General features: G+C 38.0%; 3 protein-coding genes across 3 annotated transcripts in view; 1 reads left to right on the top strand and 2 right to left on the bottom strand.

The window, feature by feature from the left end:
* adamts12 (ADAM metallopeptidase with thrombospondin type 1 motif, 12) overlaps positions 1-7,024 on the top strand; it is a 75,260-nt gene extending 68,236 nt beyond the window's left edge. Inside the window, exons 23-24 of the mRNA XM_087253282.2 lie at positions 2,350-2,503; positions 6,719-7,024. Coding sequence (XP_087109408.1) covers positions 2,350-2,503; positions 6,719-6,834 — 270 coding nt within the window. The 3' untranslated portion in view covers positions 6,835-7,024. The remainder of the gene's footprint in view (positions 1-2,349; positions 2,504-6,718) is intronic.
* The window catches only part of tnksb (tankyrase, TRF1-interacting ankyrin-related ADP-ribose polymerase b), a 318,296-nt gene that overhangs the window by 191,640 nt on the left and 104,625 nt on the right, over positions 1-22,031 (bottom strand). The gene's annotated exons all lie outside the window — the stretch shown is intronic.
* The window catches only part of LOC147843842 (uncharacterized), a 321,661-nt gene that overhangs the window by 240,223 nt on the left and 59,407 nt on the right, over positions 1-22,031 (bottom strand). The gene's annotated exons all lie outside the window — the stretch shown is intronic.

Genomic DNA, 22,031 nt, shown 5'->3' with positions numbered 1-22,031 from the left:
AGAATTAAGACGAGGTGTTGGCACGCAGTGAGTTTTGCAAGTCGCCAAAACTAAAGTCTTAATAATATGATAGTGATCTTATTTTGACTAAGCTCCTGATAGATTTTTTGTATAAAGCAAAAAAGAGGGATGAAGTCAGGGAGGGAGACTTAATAAACCTAATTCTCGGCCATGAGTTGGGTCTAAGACAACACACAACTGATAATGCTATAAAACACCTTTTTTTTGTATTCTATTGAGTTGTCTTTAGAATTTCATTGTAAAAAAATATAATTATGCTAAAGATTTCTTAAATTAACTTAGCATCACTCTAGTTGTGTCTTTAGATTGTTTTCCAAATAAATTTAGGATTAATTTCTTATTTAGAATAATAATTGTATAATAACAATAAAATATATTGTAGCGAGGCAGAGGGAAAACACAAACACAGTAGCATTGGTTACAAACAAGTCCCCGGAGGGTGCTTTATTTACAAGGTGAATAGTGTGAAAATACGGTGCTCTTCTTGGTTGTGGTGCTCTGGTGCTCTGGGGAGAAGGTGAAGGATAGTGAGAGTTCGGGTGTTGGATCGTTCACGAGCTGGAGTCCGCTGTGGGAGAGATAGCGAGACACCAGCGTTAACTCAGGGAGTCATGTGTAAATGAAGCTCGTCTTCCTCCTGTGTGGGGCTGGCTTTTATGCCTCTCCGGCTAATGAGGTCCAGCTGTGAGCGATCTGGTGCTGATGAGGTGTCAGCTGGGGTGAATATGGGACCAGGGCGATGTGGCATTGGTATACTCACTACAATATATATATATATATATATATATATATATATATGTGTGTATATATATATATATATATATATATATATATATATATATATATATATATATATATATATATATATATATATATATAAAATGTCACTTTAAGCTGTATATAAGTGTCTTGAAAAATATCTGGTAAAATATTATGTACTGTCATCATGGCAAAGAGAAAATAAATCAGATATTAGAGAGAGATGAGTTATTATAACTATTATGTTTAGAAATGTGTTGACAAAATCTCTCCGTTCAACAGAAATATGTGAAAAAATAAACGGGGGGCTAATAATTCTGACTTCAACTGTATAATGTTCATTTATGGGGAGCTGTGCCCCAGTAGAGCTTTATGTCTAGCAATGCCCCAGGTGGTGTAGATGCCTTGAGCTGAGTGGAATATTTGAGAAATTATCCTTTTGGTTATTTCTTTTTTGGATAGTTTAGATATTTAAGTTTAGTTTGTGCAGTTAAAATGTAAGCACGCCGTCGGAAGTGTCCAAAATTAGCTACGTTTTCATCCACCTATTTTTATGCGCATTTTGCATATGCGCATAAACAGTTGATGGAAACGCCATGATGCGCATAAATTTTGAAAATGCGCATAAAACATATGCGCATAACAGAGTAGGATAAACTTTTTATTCGATAAGTAAAGAGGCGCATAAACTACGATGGAAACACTTTTACTGTACAAACTCCAGCATGCGCATTAAAAAAGGTCATGTGATTTTGTTATAAGAGATCATGTGATGAATAAAATGTGTGCGAATGGACAAACCATCAGGCTGAGCACACTGTAAACCATCTGAAATGTTGTTTTGGTGGATCTAAAACGCCTTACCGTTTCAGTATTAGTGTTATTATATTATTAATGACCTCCAGAAACAAGAGCGCCAGTGCTCCGCGTCTCACGCCTTCAAACGCCACCGCGCGTTCACTGCGTGTCGGGATTGCCTTCTGAGGCGCAAGTCATTGATTCAATGAAGAAAAGATTGACGCAGCTTCTCCTACTGCAGCAAATTGATTTTTTTTCAGTTTTTGGCGCCAGTTAATCAGAAAGTGACGATTTTGTTCGCTTTGAAGGAAACTCTGTTTTATTTGCACGTCTTTTATGCAATAATCCAGTTTTGCGCATAAAGGTCATTCGCATTTTTGGATGAAACATAGCTAGTGGCTGGTGGTCAGTCAGCACTGCAGGTCTCTTCATTATTGATTGATATAAACACCAAAAAGGGACCATTTGGATGAAAGAAAGGGGGAGTTATCAAGAGTTGTGTAGTAATTTTGTGTGCTATTTTTACATGAAACTTTACATACACACTCTAGAGACGTCAGAGGCATATTTGTAAAAGGGGAATAATAGGACCCCTTTAAAGCATAATTAAAAGTGGCTTGCAATCTTTAATTCATAACTTCCTTTAGCTAGTCAGAAGTATTGTTTTTTTTGTTTTTTAATCAGGTGGGTGTGGCATTCATATTCCAGTAGTTCATAGTTCATCCTGTACAATTTTTTTAAATATATGTATTGATTTATTTTGATTGACAGTGCTCCAGAAGTTGTGGTGGAGGGGTTCAGAAGCGAGCGGTGAGGTGCATAAATGAGGAATCCGGCGAAGAAGAAAAGGCGTCAATGTGTGCAATAATCAATAAACCCGACAGTGTACAGAACTGCAGCACAGAAGACTGCAAAACTGATTTAGGTAAGATTATATACAGGTCTGTTTGTTTCATAATTGATGATACAGTATGCATATAGTGGCCCGAAATGTATTTAGACACAAAGAATGCCCTGGGGCCTCATGTACGAAGACTTATGTGGAAATCATACTAAAACATTGCGTACGCACAAAGCTGTAAATGTGCGTACGCAGAAAAAATTCAGATGTATGAAACACTGCGTACGCCGAATCTCACGCATATTCTTTTGTACATCTGAATGAACGTGAAACTGAGCGCAACATGCTCGAGCACAAAACCCCTCCCTGCCTCCTCCCCCGTATGAATATGCTAATGACTTTACTTTGGCAAAACCCAACGAAAAAGCAAAGGCAAAAGCAAGCAAGAAGAGAAACTTTGAACAGAATGTGAATTGGAGGTGCTGCTTTCGGAGGTAGACCGGAGAAAAGCGATGTTATTTGCAAGTTTGTTTTTCGGAATTAACAACAAAAGAAAAAAAAATAGAGTGGGAGAGTTTAGCTGATGCGGTTAACACAGTTGGGTCTGAACATCGCACTGTGGAGTTAAAAGAGAAATAGTGTGATTTATAGGTGTAAAATGTTGCAGTACCCTTAACAGTCTCAGTGGTGCAACTTGTAAATCGCATGTTAACATGTTTTGACACGTTCGAGCATGAACTCGGTTCGAATCCAGCGTCTGATGAACTCTTTCTTCTTTTTTCCCCCGCTAAATATCAGATTTTGCCAAATATTTATCACGAGAAAGACAAGTAGGAATCAAGTCTGTGCATCATATTTTATTTGCACATTTATTGAATGGAAATGTTTCTGATTCACGCATGCAAATTCATCTTCAGATAGTGTCTTTATAGTAATGTGTGTGCAGTAGATAGCTCAGATTACATTGGGAAAACAGACGACCGCTGCAAATTGTGCTTTAATGTTTAGCTGGTTAACTGTATGGTATGGAAACCTTATATACCTGCTAGATGAACCCGTCTCATACAGCTGCCATTAAAAGGCTCAGACACTTTGTGGAGAGGAATTTAACACAACTGCCTCTAGGAGTCGCCAATGGAAATAAAACAGACACGCACAAAAAATGTGCGTATGCCAGCCATAAAGCTGCCGTGAAGCTGCGCACATTCCCACGTTCAGTTCATCGTTGGTAAATCCAAACGTGAGCGATTCTGAGCGTGAAACCTGGCGTACGCAAAGTTTTTGTGCGTACGCAGCGTTGATACATTAGGAGCCAAATATCAAACAAATCTTTTAGGATCACTAACATTTGTTCATCTAATTCTCTAAATGTGCTGGTGATTTGGTGATTTTTTGTGAATGTATGAACAGAGGTGGGAAGTAACGAGTTACATTTACTTGAGTGAAATTATTGGGTGACGAGTACTTTTTGAGTTAATTTAAAAATGTGTACTTTTACTCTTACTCAAGTAAATTATTAGAGAAAAATAATTACTCTTACTTCGCTACATTTGATGGCGTTCCTCCGTTACAGCCAAGTGATAATAAATATGATCCATATATCTTGTTTGCAATTATCGCGAGACGCTGCATTGGAGAGGTTGTGTCCGAGAGGTTGCTGTAGAGACGCGGCTCCCGCTTTCGGTTAGAGCCCGCGCACCTGTTGGATCATTGGCTGAAGTCTAGGAAGACGTGGGAGTTATACCAAAGAGCTTAGAATAACCAAGAGGCGACACTCAGTTGAACGTTCCATTGCAGTAGCAGCACCCAGCAGCAGCCCTGGATTCCGCCATTTTGCAGTGAAAGCGATCGGCTGTCCATAGGATGTCATTACTATCGCGATGGCAAGCAGCTGCTTTGTTTTTTATTTATTTAGTTAAAAACCGCATTAAAACTTAGATACAACCTGAAAGACGACAAAACAACACTTATTATCACAATCATCAGCACTTTTAATAGTTTGTTTAACAGACTTATAATACGCTGTTGTTCTACTGGAGTTTTCATTCCAAAATGGCCGCCGCGCCCTCTAGTGGCTGTTTCCCAAATTACACTAGAGTGTCGCCTCTTGGTCATTCTAAGCTCTTTGGTTATACTGTGGTCCCGCTCGCCATCTGCTGGGTCAGTTGTTTGTGTGGGTTTCTTCCAGGTGCTCCGGTTTCCTCCACAGTCCAAAGACATGTGATACAGGTGAATTGGGTAGGTTAAATTGTCTGTAGACTATGTGAGTATATGAGTGTGTATGGATGTTTCCCAGTGATGGGTTGCAGCTGGAAGGGCATCCGCTGCGTAAAACATATGCTGAATAAGTTGGCGTCCCAGCAATCTAGCCCATACAGATCGCTGAAGAACTACAAATCTACCAGCAAAAGATCTACAAGATCCAGTCATGCACCACTCAGACACCTGGCCTAGATCTTGTCTGACTGCAAACACTCACAGCTGAAGCTGCTCATGATCTGATTACAGGGACTATTAAGTCAGCACACAAACACACAGAAGCTGCTGAGTATTGTTATAATGAACTGTGAACATTACGACGCGGTTTCCTTGCCTTCCGTGTTTGAACCTTGCTTTGTTTTATTTGTTTATTCTTGTCTGCTGCCTGCCTTTTGACCATCTGCCTGTTTATTTAATTACGACTCTGGATTACCTGTATACATCTGTTTGCTCCTGTGTTGACTGTTGCTTGCCTGACCATTCCATTTAATAAACCTGCGTTTGGATCCGCACCCTGTTGTTGGCGTCGCTTTACATTACAAACAGAAGTTCTTTAAAATGACATGCTTATTTAATCAGCTTTTTGTGGATAAAGTTTTAATTAAAGCAACAAACTAAACTAAACTACGTGAACTTTAGTCGAGATTACTTCATACACAGAGGTGGGTAGAGTATCCAAAATCTATACTTGAGTAAGAGTACGTGCGGAAATTTTTACTCATGTAAAAAGTAACAATCTTAAAAGTTATTTGAAAGTAAAAAAAAGTATCTGATGAAAAAATTACTCAAGTAAATAGTTACTAGTTACTTTTCATTTTATATGTAAATATATAAAAACATTTTCATAGTATTTCCTCTATTTTTTCTGGAGAATATCTTGTTTTATATCGGCTAAAATATATATTTTTTTTATGTTTTTAAAACAGTTTTAAGGTAGAAATTATTAGGCCCCTTAAGCATTATTTATTTTGATTGTCTACAGAACAAACCATCATTAATTACCCTAACTTGTCGAATTCACCTGTTTAAGCCTTTAAATGTCACTTGAAAAGTCGTCACATTAGAATTATTAGGTTCTATCTGCGTTCTGAATGATTTTGATATTTTTAGCTTCAAAGTTTTTTGCATTCCATATAGCAAACAGTGTGTGTGTGTAACATTTGTTTTTTAAATAAAAAGTCTTAAAATGTAAACAACTTATAAAAAACATCCCATAATGTAAATAAGTTGTCATTTAATAAGAATATGTTAATAACTCAATATTGAAAAATTCGAAAAATTGTCAGATAGAACCTTATAATTATAAGGTGACGAAATATCTAGTATCTTGAAAAATATCTAGTCAAATATTATTTACTGTCATAGCGGCAAAAATAAAAGAATCAGTAATTAGAAATGAGTTATTAAAACTATAGAAATGTGTTGATAATATCTTTCTGTTAAAGCAATTGTATGTTAAAAATAATGTTGAAATGTTATATTTTTAATATAACCTCTGATTTAATACAACCTCTGATAAACTAGAGACTAAGCCAAAGGAAAATTAAGGAATAAATGAGTTTGAGTCAGCGATTCTGACAATACAGAGCACAGGTCTCAAACTGGATTCCTGAAATGCTGCAACTCTGCGCAGTTTTTCTTCAGCCCTAATTAAACACAGCTGATCCAGCTAATCAAGGGGTTCAAGACTACAAGAAACTGTAATGCAGGTGTGAGGTGGAGGTGGCTGGAGCTAAACTGTGCAGAGCTGCGGCCCTCCAGGAATTGAGTTTGAGAACATTTATACAGATAATCAGGCAGATGGATCACATTTGAGCAAAACATTATTCATGCTTCTCCATGGCATGATGACAAGTCTATAATTCACAGAACTGAAGTCTTCATTCTTTGCGTATTTCTCTGGACAGAATTATGCTAACATTTCAATCTGTGACAGAGCTTTGTGGAAATAATATCAGATCTGGATCCATGTTAGAATAAATATCTTGTGTTCAAGACTCCTTTAACTAAGATTGGCTGTTTTGCTGTTCTTCTTTGCAGGTCTGCTTTGTAAGAAAAACAGCATGTCGTCACTGTTTTGTGAGAAACTCAAGCTGCTGGGCCGTTGCTCTCTTCGGTCCATCCGCAAGCAGTGTTGTGTGACGTGTATGGTGTAACTCCTGCAGAGGTCAGGTTTGGGTCATCGAGCAAAAGCACAAACTACTGGACAAACTGCAGACAAGGTTGATGAGGCCCTCAAAACAGAGATGTCCCTCACACATCCAGTTGAAGTCAGAATTATTAGCCTTCCTTTATATTTTTCCCCAATTTCTCTTTAATGGAAAGATTTATTCAACACATTTTAAACATAATAGTTTTAATAACTCATTTCTAATGACTGATTTATTTTATCTTTGCCATGATGACAGTAAATAATATTTGGCTAGATATTTTAGGATCCTAGTATTCAGCTTAAAGTGACATTTAAAGGCTTAATTAGGGTAATTAGGCAAGTAATAAAGGTAAATCCTTGCATAACAGTTGTTTGTACTGTATATAATCGAAAACAAATATTGTTTAAGGGGGCTAATAATTTTGACCTTAAAATGGTAAAAAAAATAAAACTGCTTTTATTCTAGCCGAAATAAAACAAATAAGGCTTTCTCCAGAAGAAAATATATTGTAGGAAATACTGTGAAAAATTCCTTGCTCTGTTAAACATCATTAGGGAAATATTTGAAAAAGGAAAAAAATTCACAGGAGCGCGAATAATTTTGGCTTCAACTGTATATCATACAAATGCGTGTTTTACTTGAAACAACAATCCTAAAAATGTCTCCATATTTCTTAAAGTGATAGTTCACTCAAAAATGAAAAAATAATGTTAAATTGCTTTCCCTCATGACATTAAGGTGATGTTTTTTCTTCTACAACGTTACTGAAGATTTTTAGCTGAATCTTACAGTTAACCTATATACAGTTAACCTATATCAGGCATGTCCAAACTCAGTTCTGGAGGGCCAGTGTCCTGCTGACTTTAGCTCCAACTTGCCTCAACACACCAGCCAGGAAGTTTCTAGTTTACCTACTAGGAGCTTGATAAGCTGGTTCAGGTGTGTTTGATTAGAGTTGGAACTAAACTCTCCAGGACACCGGCCCTCCTGGACCAAGTTTGGACAACCCTGTATAACAGTATATAACATTGTTATGCACTCATTTAGGACTTCTTTGTGCTCTAGAACCCAAATAGATGTTTTTCACAGGTTTACCAGTAAAGAACCGGTCGAACACAGCATTTCTTTTCTCAAGGCTGAAAAGATTAAGCACATACAAGCTGATATTCAGGTTATTTCTTAATAATTGTAGTTTCTTATTATTTGAAATGTCATGCAACCCCCGTCTGATCAACATTTAAGGAACACCTTTAAAGTCAAAATGTGCCGTTTTTAAAAGAGTTATTAAAGTTATTTTGCACAGATAAAGTTAACGCAATACTATGTGAATCCAATTGTTTATACTGTAAAAAATGATATGATCAATTAGTCCTGGCAGCGTATGTTTTTAGTTCATTAGAACTTATTAAACTAAGCTAATAATGTTCTAACTTGATTTTATAAGTTACCTAAGCTGTTAAGTCAGTTTAACATACTATAAGTTCAATGGACTTAATTTGATCCAGCTTAAAAGTTTAAGGCAAACAGGATTTTTTACAGTGTAGAATTACTAACACATTAATCAGAAAATATGGATGCAATATTAAAAGCATGAACATTTAAGGACTGATTTCAAACATTACGGTCTCAGGTAGTTTTATTTTTTACCTTATTTTATTTGTGATAGAAGGTGCTTTGAAAGTTTGCATGGGGAAAACAAGTAACATCACTAACATCTGAATATAACTTGAGAATTTAAGACTTTGTTTTTATTCATTCCATTGTGGCGACCTCTGATAAATCAGAGACTAAGCTGAAGGAAAACCATGTCCACATTTTTTCACCAAGCAGTCACAGTTATCATATAATACCTTTATTGCTGTTTTGTCATTGTTTCACTTTAATGATAGCAAAAACACTCTCAGGACTGATTATTTCACTTTATAAGACCTCAGTGTATCCCTAGGAGTCACAGACATTCATATTTGAAGCACTTTAACTTTAGTTAATATATTTACTAACATGAATAAACAATGATAAATACATTTATTATGGCATTTATTCATCTTCGTTAACATTAGTTAATGAAAATACAGTTGTTTATTGTTAGTTCATGTTAACTAATGTTAACAAGCTTTTGGACTTTAATAATGCAACAGTAAATGTTGAACTAAGATTTATAAATGCTGTACGAGATTGTTCCTTCTTAGTTCATGCTAGTAAATACATTAAAGGGGACCTATTATGAAAAAATCCCTTTTATAAGGGGTTTAAACAGTTGTGTGGCAATAGTGTGTAAATATAACCAGCTTCTATTAGAAAAAGGAATTTGTTCTGTTTTTATAATCACACTTGATAAAGACAGTCTGCAGAAACACTTTATTTAACATTCTCCCTTTGTACGTGTCAAGAGAAGGGTAAAGCCCCGCCCATTAGTGACGACCTCTCCCTCATTAGCATAAACAGCCCTGGGTGAGCAGCAGCCATCTACCATTAGATTTTACACGAGTATGTCAGACTATTTGGATAAAAGTCTAACAGGGGCAGTTTTAAAGAGTTATAAATCATTTTTGTGTGGTATTTTGAGCTGAAACTTCACATACAGGACATAAGAGACTTATTTTACGTCTTGTAAAAATGGGGATAATACGTCCCCTTTAAATAACATTAACTAATGGAAACTTATTGAAAAGTGTGATCACAATTTCAGCTAATATTCTTTCAGTATTGTAGCACATAACAAAAATCAATATAGTGTATGGCCTGAGAGTGCATAAATTAATAGCAAATTTGAATTTTTGTTTCAGCTATCACTTTAAAACAAAACTTCAACCCAGGCTCATTCTGAAAATGTACCCCTATATACATTTTTGGAGAGCACCAAATACATCCCTGTAGCTAGTTTTTTTGCCATTTTTGTTTTCACGAATCCACCAGAGGTCACCGTGTACACTTTTTCAGATTTTTCTGACTTTGTCAAATTTCTCTCGCAAGTGTCATTCCTGCCTGTTGTTCTCCCGTAAACCCACCAGATGCCGCAGTCCACTGACTGACTGACTAATTGATTGACCCACCCTCCTCCTTCCCTAAACCCAGTCAATAGTTTTTTTAAAAGCACCGATTGACCAGTGCCCATCTACTTTTCATAAACCCAACCGTCAGTGTTTTTAAAAGCAATCCAAAAAATGAAAAACCCTCATCTGATTTTACCACATTTTCAGATTTTACCACATTTTCACCCTGTTATTTACTAGTTTATTTTTATTTTGGCTTTTGTTTTACCTGCTTTTTACAACTGTTCTTCAACGGATTCGAACCCCATCATTGTGGTCAACTCCTCTCTGCGTGTGAAGTCATACTTCAACTGGTAAAAGTGGAAAAGCCATCCATACAGTAAGTGGTCAGCTTGTTAGCGTGAAAAGGAACGCCGTCATACCGCCTGTAGCGTTTCTTTTAAAAATGAAATGCAGCCACGGGTACTTCTAGCTACATAATTCGCATTCTCCAGAAATATATATAGGGCTACGTTTTCAGAATGAGACCATGTTGTTGTTGTTTTTTAAATAAGCAGCCTTTTTTGTGTTAGTTATTATAGTGGTATTTTAATTTTAAAATGGAATAAATATAATTATTTCAGGTTTAAAAGAGATCCAAGGCACATTACATTTCATAAAAATTTCAATGTATTCACAGAATATGTGGTCTAATGTAGTTTCAACTATCAATATAATTCGATTTTTTTATTTACTACTAAACAAATTAAAAGTAATAGATTGTTTTCTGAATCGCTACATGGGACGCACGATTGAGTTTTGGTAATCTGCACTGTTTGTCATAGGTTTTTCTAGTTAGTGTATTTCAGTCACAGTTATTTGAGAATATGGATCAGACGGAGTGAATAGTGTATTGCAGAGGCTCACGGGAGCTTTGTGGTGCTGTAGACTGACGGTGCTCTGTGCTCATGAAGCATTTTAGAGGTGCTCAAGACTTTGTACATTGTGAGGTATTGCAGGTCAATCCTCTCTGCCCTTTAAAACAGGCCTGAAAGTTTTATACTGCTCATCTGTACTGCTGGAATGATTATAAATAAATGCAGTCATGATGTGTGCAACATGTTTGTCTCTGCTGATTTCTGAATCTCTGATCCAATACTTGCCAACAACAAATTTAAAGTCTACATTACATGTCTAATTGGTGGATAAAAGTTGGTAAATCTGAGATTTTCTCTTTTCAAGCTACTGTATGTGGACCTTGCATTCTTGACACACTTTTAACTGGAGACTCACTCTAAAATGGTGGATCGTTAAACTGAACACTTGCTCTGGGTGGTTTGAATCACTGAATCATTAACTGGAAACTCACTCTTACAGGATAATTTGAATCAATTCAAGATTATTTGTACAGTGCTGCTTACAAGAATTATTGTTTCACAGCAGCTTTACAAAAGGTGCACATTAATATATACATACACTACCTTACAAAAGTCTTGTTGTCGATCCCAGTTGTAAGAGCAGCAAATAATATCTTGACTTCTAGTTGATCATTTGGAAAAGTGGCAGAAGGTGGATTTTTCTGATGAATCATCTGTTGAGCTGCATCCCAATCATCACAAATACTGCAGAAGACCTAATGGAACCTACATGGACCCAAGATTCTCACAGAAATGTGTCAAGTTTGGTGAAGGAAAAACCATAGTTAGCGGTTACATTCAGTATTGGGGCATGCGAGAGATCTGCAGAGTGGATGGCAACATCAACAGCCTAAGGTATCAAGACATTTGTGCTGCCCATTACATTACAAACCACAGGAGAGGCAAGATAGCGTTCCTTCTCATACTTCAGCCTCCACATCAAAGCAAAGAAGGTCAAGGTGCTCCAGGATTGGCCAGCCCAGTCACCAGACATGAACATTATTGAGCATGTCTGGGATAAGATGGAGGAGGAGGAATTGAAGATAAATCCAAAGAATCTTGATGAACTCTGGGAGTCCTGCAGGAACGCTTTCTTTGGCATTCCAGATGACTTTATTAATCAGTGATTTGAGTCATTGCAGAGATGTGTGGATGCAGTCCTCCAAGATCATGATGGAGTCAGACACAATATTAACTCTATTCCACTGCAGCATGACTTTATATTCTATACTGGAAATTATTTCTGTTTAGTGACAAGACTTGTCTAAGCAAAGTCAGAGCTTACTATCCTAATTAAATAATTAAGAATCAAGGCATGATCATATTTTATTTTGGTAAAACAAGTGTAATCTAGAGGCCTTTGCCTTTCATATAAGCCACTTCTGATACCAAATGATCAACTAGAAGTTTCTAAAACTTGGATAAGCGACAAGATTTTTGTGATGTCTAGGTGATGTCTATTTGTACATGTTTAATGAAGTGTATTTCTGTATTAAGTGTATGTGTTGTCCTATGAGCTGAAGTCCTTGATGGTTGGGATCCTCTCTTCATCTATTTGTATGAGCTGTCCTCAATGGTTGGCATCATCTCTTCGCAGGTCTTGGATCACATCAGTGGCGCTGCACAATCTCTAGAGGCCTCGAGATAAGTATCCTCAGGTTGAAATAGAGAACAAAGAAAGCAGTTAGCGTAGCTGCTGTTCATAGTGTATTTGAACAAGAGATATTAAATGTCAATGCAAAATTGAAGTTCTATAGATGAGTTTTATAACCAAACATAGAAACAAACATGTAAAGCATATGAGTGTTTAAGACAGGAGGAGTGTGTCCTACAGGTGGTTGTCAAGCCCACTCACCTGTGGGAAGTGCGATTTGGGGAAAATATCTAATTGCGATTATTATTATTATTTTTTGTGACATATTGCGATTTTAATTTGCGATTTAATTTTGTAGTCAAGCTGCAGCTCAATAATCTGTGTAATCTGTAGCTTCTTACTGCAAGAGTATTAGTATCAGAAATGAAACACTAATCTAAAACTACTCGGTAAACACAAATAAATATGACCTGTTTTTATTCTGTGTCTGTGACTTTGAAACCAAAACATTCCCATATTACCGATGTCCTGTTTTTCTTTAATATTAATTTGTCTGTTAATGCCATCATCCCACTCATTCACACTTTCCTGTTTGTTTGTTTGTTTTTATTGTGGGCATTATGCAGTGTTCAGTTGCGCAATTCTGATTAGGTCAAATGAAAGTGTGCTCACTCAATTGGCTAGTAAGACAGTCACACACAGATGGCAGTCACGCCTTTGCTCTGAGCGGAGAAAATTAAATGATACATACATATTTCATATCGCAGCCTCTTGTGACTAGCTAATCGCAATGTTTCAAATCATGATTGCGATTCCATTTCGATTAATCACACAGCCCTAGTGTATGTTCTACTAAAAAGATGAGTCTTTAATCTAGTTTTGAACTGAGAGAGTGTGTTTGAACCTCAGATACCGGTACTGGTCTGTGTATCAATTGGAACCGGGCTGCACAAATCATTAATCATTTTTTGTTTTATTTATCATCGGAGTCTGAAAAATATACATTTTTATTTTTTTTAAATGACCATAATCTCTCAGTATCTCGGTCATTTGAACGGCAAAATTTGATCCATAAACATAAAACAAAACCGGACATCTTTGGAAAGTTTCTTTGCGAAAGGGAAAAGGCCCAGTGAAGGACCCGCAAACTGCCAAGGAATAGATCCACAACCCATTTGTCAACAAATCAGGTGAATCAGCATGTCTGTGCAATATGATCAACTGCTGAAGATCACAAATGACGATGGCTTTAGGGGCCGATTTCATATCGCGTCTTTTCCGCACGCACAGTGGTGGATTTAGTGTTTTTGGGGCCCTAAGCAACTCCATGAGCCCCCAAAAGTTCTAAAATGCACATTTTGTACTTAAATTTTATTTATTTTTCTAGTATCATTCGATCTACTTTTTTACATTTTATCTTAATGCAAGATAATACCATGTTAAGCATTGTGTAAATCTTCTGAAACTATTTGTTTTCTTAAAATCAGTTTTATAATCTTAAAAATAACTGTTTCGTTTTTAAAACTGCTGGACTTGTCCTTTATTGAATGTGAGGGACACATTGGCACAGATGTAATTATTACGTTCAAGTTAAAAAAATTTAGACCCTCACGTTACAAAACATGATAGAAAGCAATGTTATATATAATTTACAGAGATGTACAAAGTACTAGAGACCCAGACTTAAGTAAAAGTACAAGTGCTCAATCAACAAGTAACTTGAGTAGAAGTTGAGGTGCTCTTTAAGCACTATACTTAAGTGGAAGTACTAAAGTATTCAACATTTTTTTGTACTAAAGTATTGCAAGTAGTTTATTTCAATATTTACTACTCAAGTACTGAAAGTAAAAGTACAAGTATTGTGTAATGTAGTTATTAAAGAAAGCAGTCAAAAGACATCATATTGACTTGTTTATTTTAAATATCTTTTTTGGGCTACGTGATTAAGCAGAACGAAAAGAACCATGGCTAATGATAACGTTTTTCTCTTGCGCTTGAACCCCAAATCTGCCGGATTATAACAGCTTTAGCACACACCTTTCAAAGATGTGTGTCACAAAAACACTCCGTAATCCACTCAAAATGCTACTGACAGAAAATTACCGGTTGTAAACTCTGTAAACCGAAGAAAAAGGTCTATAATTATAACAAGTAGAGGTGTAAATCTACACTGGTTCACGGTTTGGTTCTGTTATGATTATCATGCCAGTGATTCGGTTCAATACTATTTCTCGGTGCATTGACGATGCTTTCCATACATAATTAGATTTTCTCTTCACAACACAAGAATTATTTTAATTATAATCTAGAAATATATTTATATTCATATTGTATTTGTAATACAATTTTGTCCTTTAATACAGCAGTCAGATATATGAACTGTGCCCTAAAATTGACCTGCTCAAGGAAAACACTCTTTCTGAATGTATCAAACAAAACTCCAACACATGCACAGAAGACAAAATGAGCATTTATAGCAAATAAACTAATGTAAATATTATCTCGTCTGCTTTTTCAGCGCTGACAAGCTAGGTCTTACACCCCTATGATTGTTATTCTTCACCTGCTCTACAGAAAGGGCTGTTCACAGATGAGTGACGGGGGAAGAACAGCCGCGGTTACAGTCTATATGCGCATAATACGCGGTTATCACAGGTAATCCGTAATAGACACAGTGGAGAAAACTTGCACCTCAGGCACGCTCATGTCTGGATCCACAAGTATCGCTTTATCAGCCAAGAGGAGAGGAAAAGTTACCTCACGAATGCCAGCGGTCAAATGTCCAAAGTGAGAGAGAGAGAGGTAAAGATAGAGTTTTACAGCATTTCTCCGTAGTAGTGAAATAGTGGCTCGTGTGCTGTGCAGCCTTCATTGTTGTAAGAGCGTTATTTACTCGCCTCCGCCATAGTATCGCGTAGGAGACAATACAACATGCACTAAAGTGCGAACTCACATCAACAGCATTCAATATAGATCGTGGGGCTGGCGGCTGACAGACACAGAGTGATTTACCAGGCATAAATCAGTGGCAGGCGGCGTGGTTCAGAGTCCGTATAACAAGCGTGGGTCGTGGGCAGGCGGCATGGTTCAGAGTTCGTATAACAAGCGTGGGTCGTGGGCAGGCAGCGTGGTTCAGAGTCCCTATAACAAGCGTGGGTCGTGGGCAGGCAGAAGGCAACTCAGAGTCAGAAACAGTCTGGGGTAATGCACAGAAGATCAGGCAGGAAATAACGCTCAGAAATGTTGGCTGTGGCTGAACAAGACTTCGCAATGAACTGGTGTTTGAGTGTGGCTTATATAGGGAGCGTGGGTCGTTAACTGGATTCAGATCAGGTGTGTGCACAATCAGTCTAGGTGGATGATGTAATGCTCAGAAGTCCGGGGATGGCGACCTCTGCTGACCAGCGAGGGGAATGACTGGGACCGAGTCGGTGACAGTATCATTTATATGTTTAGGTATTTATATAACTACCCCTGCGCACACTAGTTTGTTATTTCTAATGAAGGTGTGCGGCTTGCGCACAAGTGGCTCGATGTAGAGGCCTGCGGGCGCCGCAGGACCCGACCAGATTTCTGCGGCGCGGGAATAAATCTCCAAATTAATTGCGGGAGCGGTCGGTAACGAGTTTAATTTGGGAAGGGAGCAGGCTGTCTAGCAATATCGCGAATATTGCTATACGAATGAAAGAGAGAGTGAGAGTGAGCGAGCTTTGCCTGTGTGTGTGTTTGGTGCTTGTGTGTGTGTATGTTAGTGCGCGCGCGAATGAGAGACAGAGAGAGAGAGAGAGAGCTTTCCCAGATAGCAAAATACACTCGGGCCAGTTCCGGCTAGATTCTCGCCTGCCGGAGACTTACCACTCAGCCCGGCTCCGAATCAATCGGGCCAGATGCGGCGGCCATAAGCGAGCCGACGCTGCCGCATCCGCGCCGGAATCGGCCCGAGAGTAATGTGCGCTGTGGCCCGGAGCTGGCGCGACTCAGTATTTATATACCTTTATATAAAACCTTTTGGTATTACATTGGTACTTGATACATGGTATTACAAGCCTTTGAGTTGATATAACAGCAAACGCCTGTGTGTCTGCTTGGTGCTTGTGTGTGTGTTAGTGCGCGCGAGCGCGCGTATGAGAGAGAGAGAGATTTGTCTGTGTGTGTGTGCTTGGTGCTGTGTGTGTGTGTTTATACAGACAGCTTGGCTGTCTGGACTGTATAGCTGGGGGATTTTTGGTTTTGTTCTCCCCCGCTCTTTAGCGGCATCGGGCGCAACAGGCAGAAAACGGGGCGGGTCGGGCAGCGGGACAATAAATTCTTAATATACGCGGTAGCGGTCGGGCTCGGGCTAAAACCTGGCGGGTGCGGGCGGGAGCGGGATTCAAAATTTAGTCCCGCGCAGATCTCTAGCTCGATGCGATCACACCTTCCAGGTGCCCCAGTTGAAAACATCTTTCAGAATGTCACGAGCGCACCACGAGTCACATGAACTGACAGAGCAGCTTCATACTTTGTTATACACATACACCGAAATGTGTATATTCCATACAAACACAGACCACCCAAACACTGCAGTGCTTCTTAATTTTATCCATAAATAAAACCTGTATCAGAGTTACAGCAATGTTTTGTCAGCTTGTCATGCTCTGAGAAAACGATAGATGGTCGTCTAGCAAACTACTTAGAACTTAGTAAAGTTTGGGGACCAATGCCTATCAGCGCACATCGGTTAATATCTTCATTCGTGTTCAAATGAAGTAAGAAGCTTATAAAGGTTTAAACTACATGAGGAAGGTCAAATGATGAAGTTATTTTTGTGTGAACTAACCCTTTATAAAAGGCACTAACAATTACCAGCCACTTTTTCATTGTTTGTCCTTTACTACTAACACTTTTTCAGGTCACAATACAATGGGAAGAGGTGACTCTGCAATCCAAACCGTTCCAATTCAGTCTCCATTACAGAGGTCGGGTTAAATTAGGCCAGATTTGGCAGGTTCCTCTGTCCCTTATAACCTGAAACCCGGTTGGCACTGCAGCGCTGTCAGCTCGGCCTCAGAACGATTACATTAGTTAGCAATGTCACACCATGGCAGGGCTCTAGATTTCGAGTGTTTCATGACAAAGCGCATTACTTAACCTTGATTTTAATGCAGTTATATAATCACAAATTACTGTAATGCACTTCCAGCGAAGCAGGTCCGGATACTGCGTGATTCTTAAATGGCAACGAGGCGACTTCCCTTTCCTGTGTACCACTGAATTATTCAGACGTCCAGTTGAGCGAGAGACCTGATTCAACGGTCCTGATTAAACTAAAAGCAGATCACTCCATAATATTAGTTAACTAGAAGAAGTTGTCTAGCTTTACACCTTGGACTGAATGGCGGCACGTCAGCGGACGCACAAACGGCATTAACATGACCAAACAGAGCCTTGTAGAAAGAAGCATTCATTTAAAGGGGCAGTTCACCCAAAAAATACAATGTGGCCTTCATTTACTCATCATTTAATTGTCCCAAACCTCTAAGAGTTTCTTTTTTCTGTTGAACACAAAGGAAGATACTTTGAAAAAGCTGAAAACCTGTAACCATTGACTTCCAAATTGTTTGTTTTTCCTATTATGGAAGTCAAATGTTAAAGGTTTGCAGCTTTCTTTAAAATATCCTCTTCTGTGTTCATAAGAAACTCACAATGGTTTGGAACCACTTGATGGAGACTAAAATGTTGAGTTAATTTTCATTGTTTTGTGTGAACTATCCCTTTAAAAGACAAATTAAGGCTTGATTTGAGTTTATTTGAAGTCAGATGTTATACAGATGTAATGTGACTTGCAGGCCCGGATTGGCTAATCGGGAGGACCGGGAGAATTCCCGGTGGGCCGGTCCGTTTTTTTGCCGCGAGGGCCGGTGTCCCTAGCTCCAGAATCTGTCGCTCTCAGCAAGTCACACTTTTTTAAAAATTATTTATTTATTTACTTGACCACAGCCTTCTTATTCATTATTTTACCACAGCTCTGCTCTTTTTATCTATTTTCTCGTGGCCTCGTAAGCAGGATGCAGCCTACAGGTTAATGATGATATAACTAGATGAGTCGGCATTCAATGTACAGCTGTTGTGGTACAGTGGTTAGCACGTTAGGTTATGACACTGCCAACCCAGTTTCGGTCCTCGTCAGACTAACATTTTTTTTTTCATTTTTATTGTTAAGACATATAATACTGTAAGGGTTGTTGAACATTTGAAGTTCTAAAGCAGCTGTTTTCTCAACAAACAAAAAAGACGTGATAGTGTAATTAGAAACTGAATTACCTTTTTTAATATAGTCAGAGGTGAACTGAGGTGGGCCGGTCTAAGGCTTGAAACTCCAGGGCTGCAAAAGAGTCCCACTCCGGCCCTGGTGACTTGCTTAATGATTTGGTGACAAGCACTTCCAGAAGCTGGAACACAAGAAACCGTCATTGCAAACGGACACCCCGACACCTTCAGTAGACACTCGTCTCATCAAATATTTACTTTTAGTGACTGGCAAAGCTGCTCACGGCCTGAATGAATGAACACTAACAGGATTCAAAGAGACAGAGATTTCTGAGCCTGGTTCTGATGTTCTGAATATAAATATTCAAGCGTATGCAGTAGTTAGTGATTTGAACTCTTAATTCTGGACTTACATTTTTGTATAACATGGAGGACACTTTTAAACCTGCGCCATTGACCTTAGAGCAGGTTTTAATTGGTCAATGGTGTGGTTTATTTCTGCTGCCTCAAAAGTCGCCTACCAGCATTTTTTAATAAAAGTTGCCTGCCACTGCCAGCATTTTTGAAGATTTTTTCACCTAAATTTCACCACAGCAACCGTACAGAGCAAAGTATTTTACGTTTTTTCAAAATCTATGCTGACGGATTTCCAGTGTGCCGGGTTGCTTAAAACGAAAATATTTCATGTTTTAATAATGTCTTTTAGTAGCCGTTGGAATCCAAAATCAAAATGTAAACTAAATTTTGATTAACTGCACAGCCCTACAACATATGTACACTTCACACTCACAGATATTTGACTGAATAGAATATGCATATTTGGCGTGCTGTCCGGGGAGAGGGCTCTGAGCTCGGTAAGACACCCTAACTCGAGTTATTCCTCTTATCAGGATAAAGAGAGATAGGGTCCGAGCGCAGTGTCTAGACCGGCTCTAGAACGCTCCCCCCTCAGATTTAAATAGGTATGGAGTTTAATAGTGTGGAGTTGGGGTGGTGGAGGGATGCAGAAGTCGAGAGAAAACGGAGGTATGACGGTACTGCCATAAATATGTGGACACCTATTCATTGTACATATCCCTGTCAATTTTAGAAGCCAAAATCGAAACAGAATTTCGATTAATTGCACAGCCCTACAACAAAACGTACACTAAATAATTGCACGCATTTCACATTCGCAAAAATGTAGACAGCGCCCTCTAGTGGATCTGTCATCTGAAATGCAATGAAATGTACACAGCGACGTATTTTACACTTTTTCCAACATGTATGCTGACGTATTTCCAGTGCGCCTGGGTTGCTTTAAAAATATAGTATAAACAAATCAAAAATGTTTGACATCAATATTGTGTATAAGCGCGTTGTTATTTGTCTTAAGTCTCTGATTGGAACACATGCAACTGTTCTGTTTCTACCTCTGCTCTTGGATTCGGGGGTATTACTGTCAGATAGATGTACACAGATAAAAACTAACAGCTAAAACCCAGATCACAGAGAAGAATAAAACTCTGGCTTCCTCACAAGTCCTCTAAATCTTTCTTATATTACTTGTGGCCTAGAAAGAGGTCCAGAAAGGCCACGTTTCAATTGCACCGACTATTGCGTGTTTTTTCAAATAAAATCCATGACGGCGAGATGGCATACGGAGCAGTTGTTGGCTACCACTTCGTTTGACTTTATTTGAGTTTTATCCGTGGGTTACGAAAAGAAAGCCTTGTAGAAAGAGAGGCACGTTGCGCACTCACAGCACGTTAAAATGCCGGAATGTGTGACTGGGATAAGGTTTACGGCATTATGGCTTTTTTATGATTGCATATTTTATGACCAAGTAAACACATTATTAGTGTGATTTGTAAGAGGGGCAATAACCCAGCCTCATTTCCAGTGAAGAATCCAGCAAAAAAAAGGCTTTTAGTGGGAACAAAGCAGGAAGTGCAGATAAGATAGTCATGTTTGAGTGCTGACAGATAAACAAAAACACACAAGGCATTGGTCACTGGAAACACATCTGAGTTCATCAATACTATGTAATAGCTCTGGTGTTTGGGGATCAATGTGATTTGGGTGGAAGTCACACAACTTTTTCACCTTGGAGGGGTGTTGAGTTTTTGTTTTGCATGAGATTTTAGGGATAGACAAATATTTCTGAGTTTAAAACCAAAGCTAATAGACTTAGATTTTGATAGCATCCGAAGGGTAGTTAAATATGGCAGACCATGTCCACATGGGTTTAAGAGTTTACCCAGCAGGCACAAGATGTCAACATGACGTCAGATTGACGTTGTACCCTTTTTTTTGGGTGAAAATGATAATTGGGTTGATGTCAGAACCCAACGTCAGTGTCCAACATCACAGACTCAGGACCCAACTCAACCTAGAAACAATCAAATATCAACGTCTAATGATGTTACAGCTTGACGTTGTGTGGACGTTACCACTATGATGTCTATCAGATGTCGGATTTTGGATGTCATACCTGATGAATAAATGTCAATATGATGTTGGCTTGATGTTGGCTAGACGTTGGATTTTGGTCACTTTCCAACACAACCTAAAAACAACCAAATATCAACGTCATTTCGCATCGTTATTGGACATCAAAATAACGTCCTTAGACGCTGGCTAGATGTTGAATTTTGGGTATACCTTGAAAACGGTTATCCTCCCATGCCTACCCAACATCAAGACCTAAATCTAACCTAATATTAAGATCTTATGACGTTGTGTGCCTGCTGGGTAATGAAAGTGTTTTTTCCATACTATTCTGAGTTGGTATCTTGAAGTTCTGATTTCACTTCTTGCAGTTCTTCGTTTATTTCTCAGTTCAGAAGTTCGATTCAATTTCAGTATTGTATTTTGCACAATTGCTAGATACAAGATTACTTACAATTCTGACACTTTTTTCTTAAAAAAGCATGCATGCAATTTATGAAATTTAACAAATGTCAACTCAAGATACTATGCTGATTTTATCTCAATTCTTTATGTAATAAAGTTTAATAAATCTAAGATAAATAACTAAGTTTATGTCTTAATTCAGATTTTTTTTCCCCTCAGTTTGTTGGTTTTCTCAACAACAAAAATGAATAAAACAAATCTGAGGACTTTTTATAATTGAGAAATTTTACAATTCTGACTTTATTTCTCAAAAGGGCACAAGTTTATTTTGACAATTTTGAGAAAGAGACTGTTTATATCACACAATTCTGAATTTTGAGGTCATGCACTACTTTTATGATTCTTTTATGATGATGTTTTAGTATTTTTTATAATCCCCATTAACCACAAGAAATGCTGAGTTAATTAAACCCAAATTAAGTCAAATATGGGAAAAAGCAAACACTGGGTAAAATTTGATCCTACAAATTCAATTCAAACAATTAATTATGGTTTAGTCCATATTACACATAGAATTGAGTTAAAAAAAAAATAACCCAGCATTTTTAGAGTGCATTTAAGGGCATTTCCTAG

The sequence above is a fragment of the Danio rerio genome, chromosome 5 (assembly GCF_052040795.2).
Source record: "Danio rerio strain M-AB ecotype USA chromosome 5, GRCz13ab, whole genome shotgun sequence".
NCBI lineage: Eukaryota > Metazoa > Chordata > Actinopteri > Cypriniformes > Danionidae > Danio > Danio rerio.
This window is presented reverse-complemented; position numbering and strand designations above follow the sequence as displayed.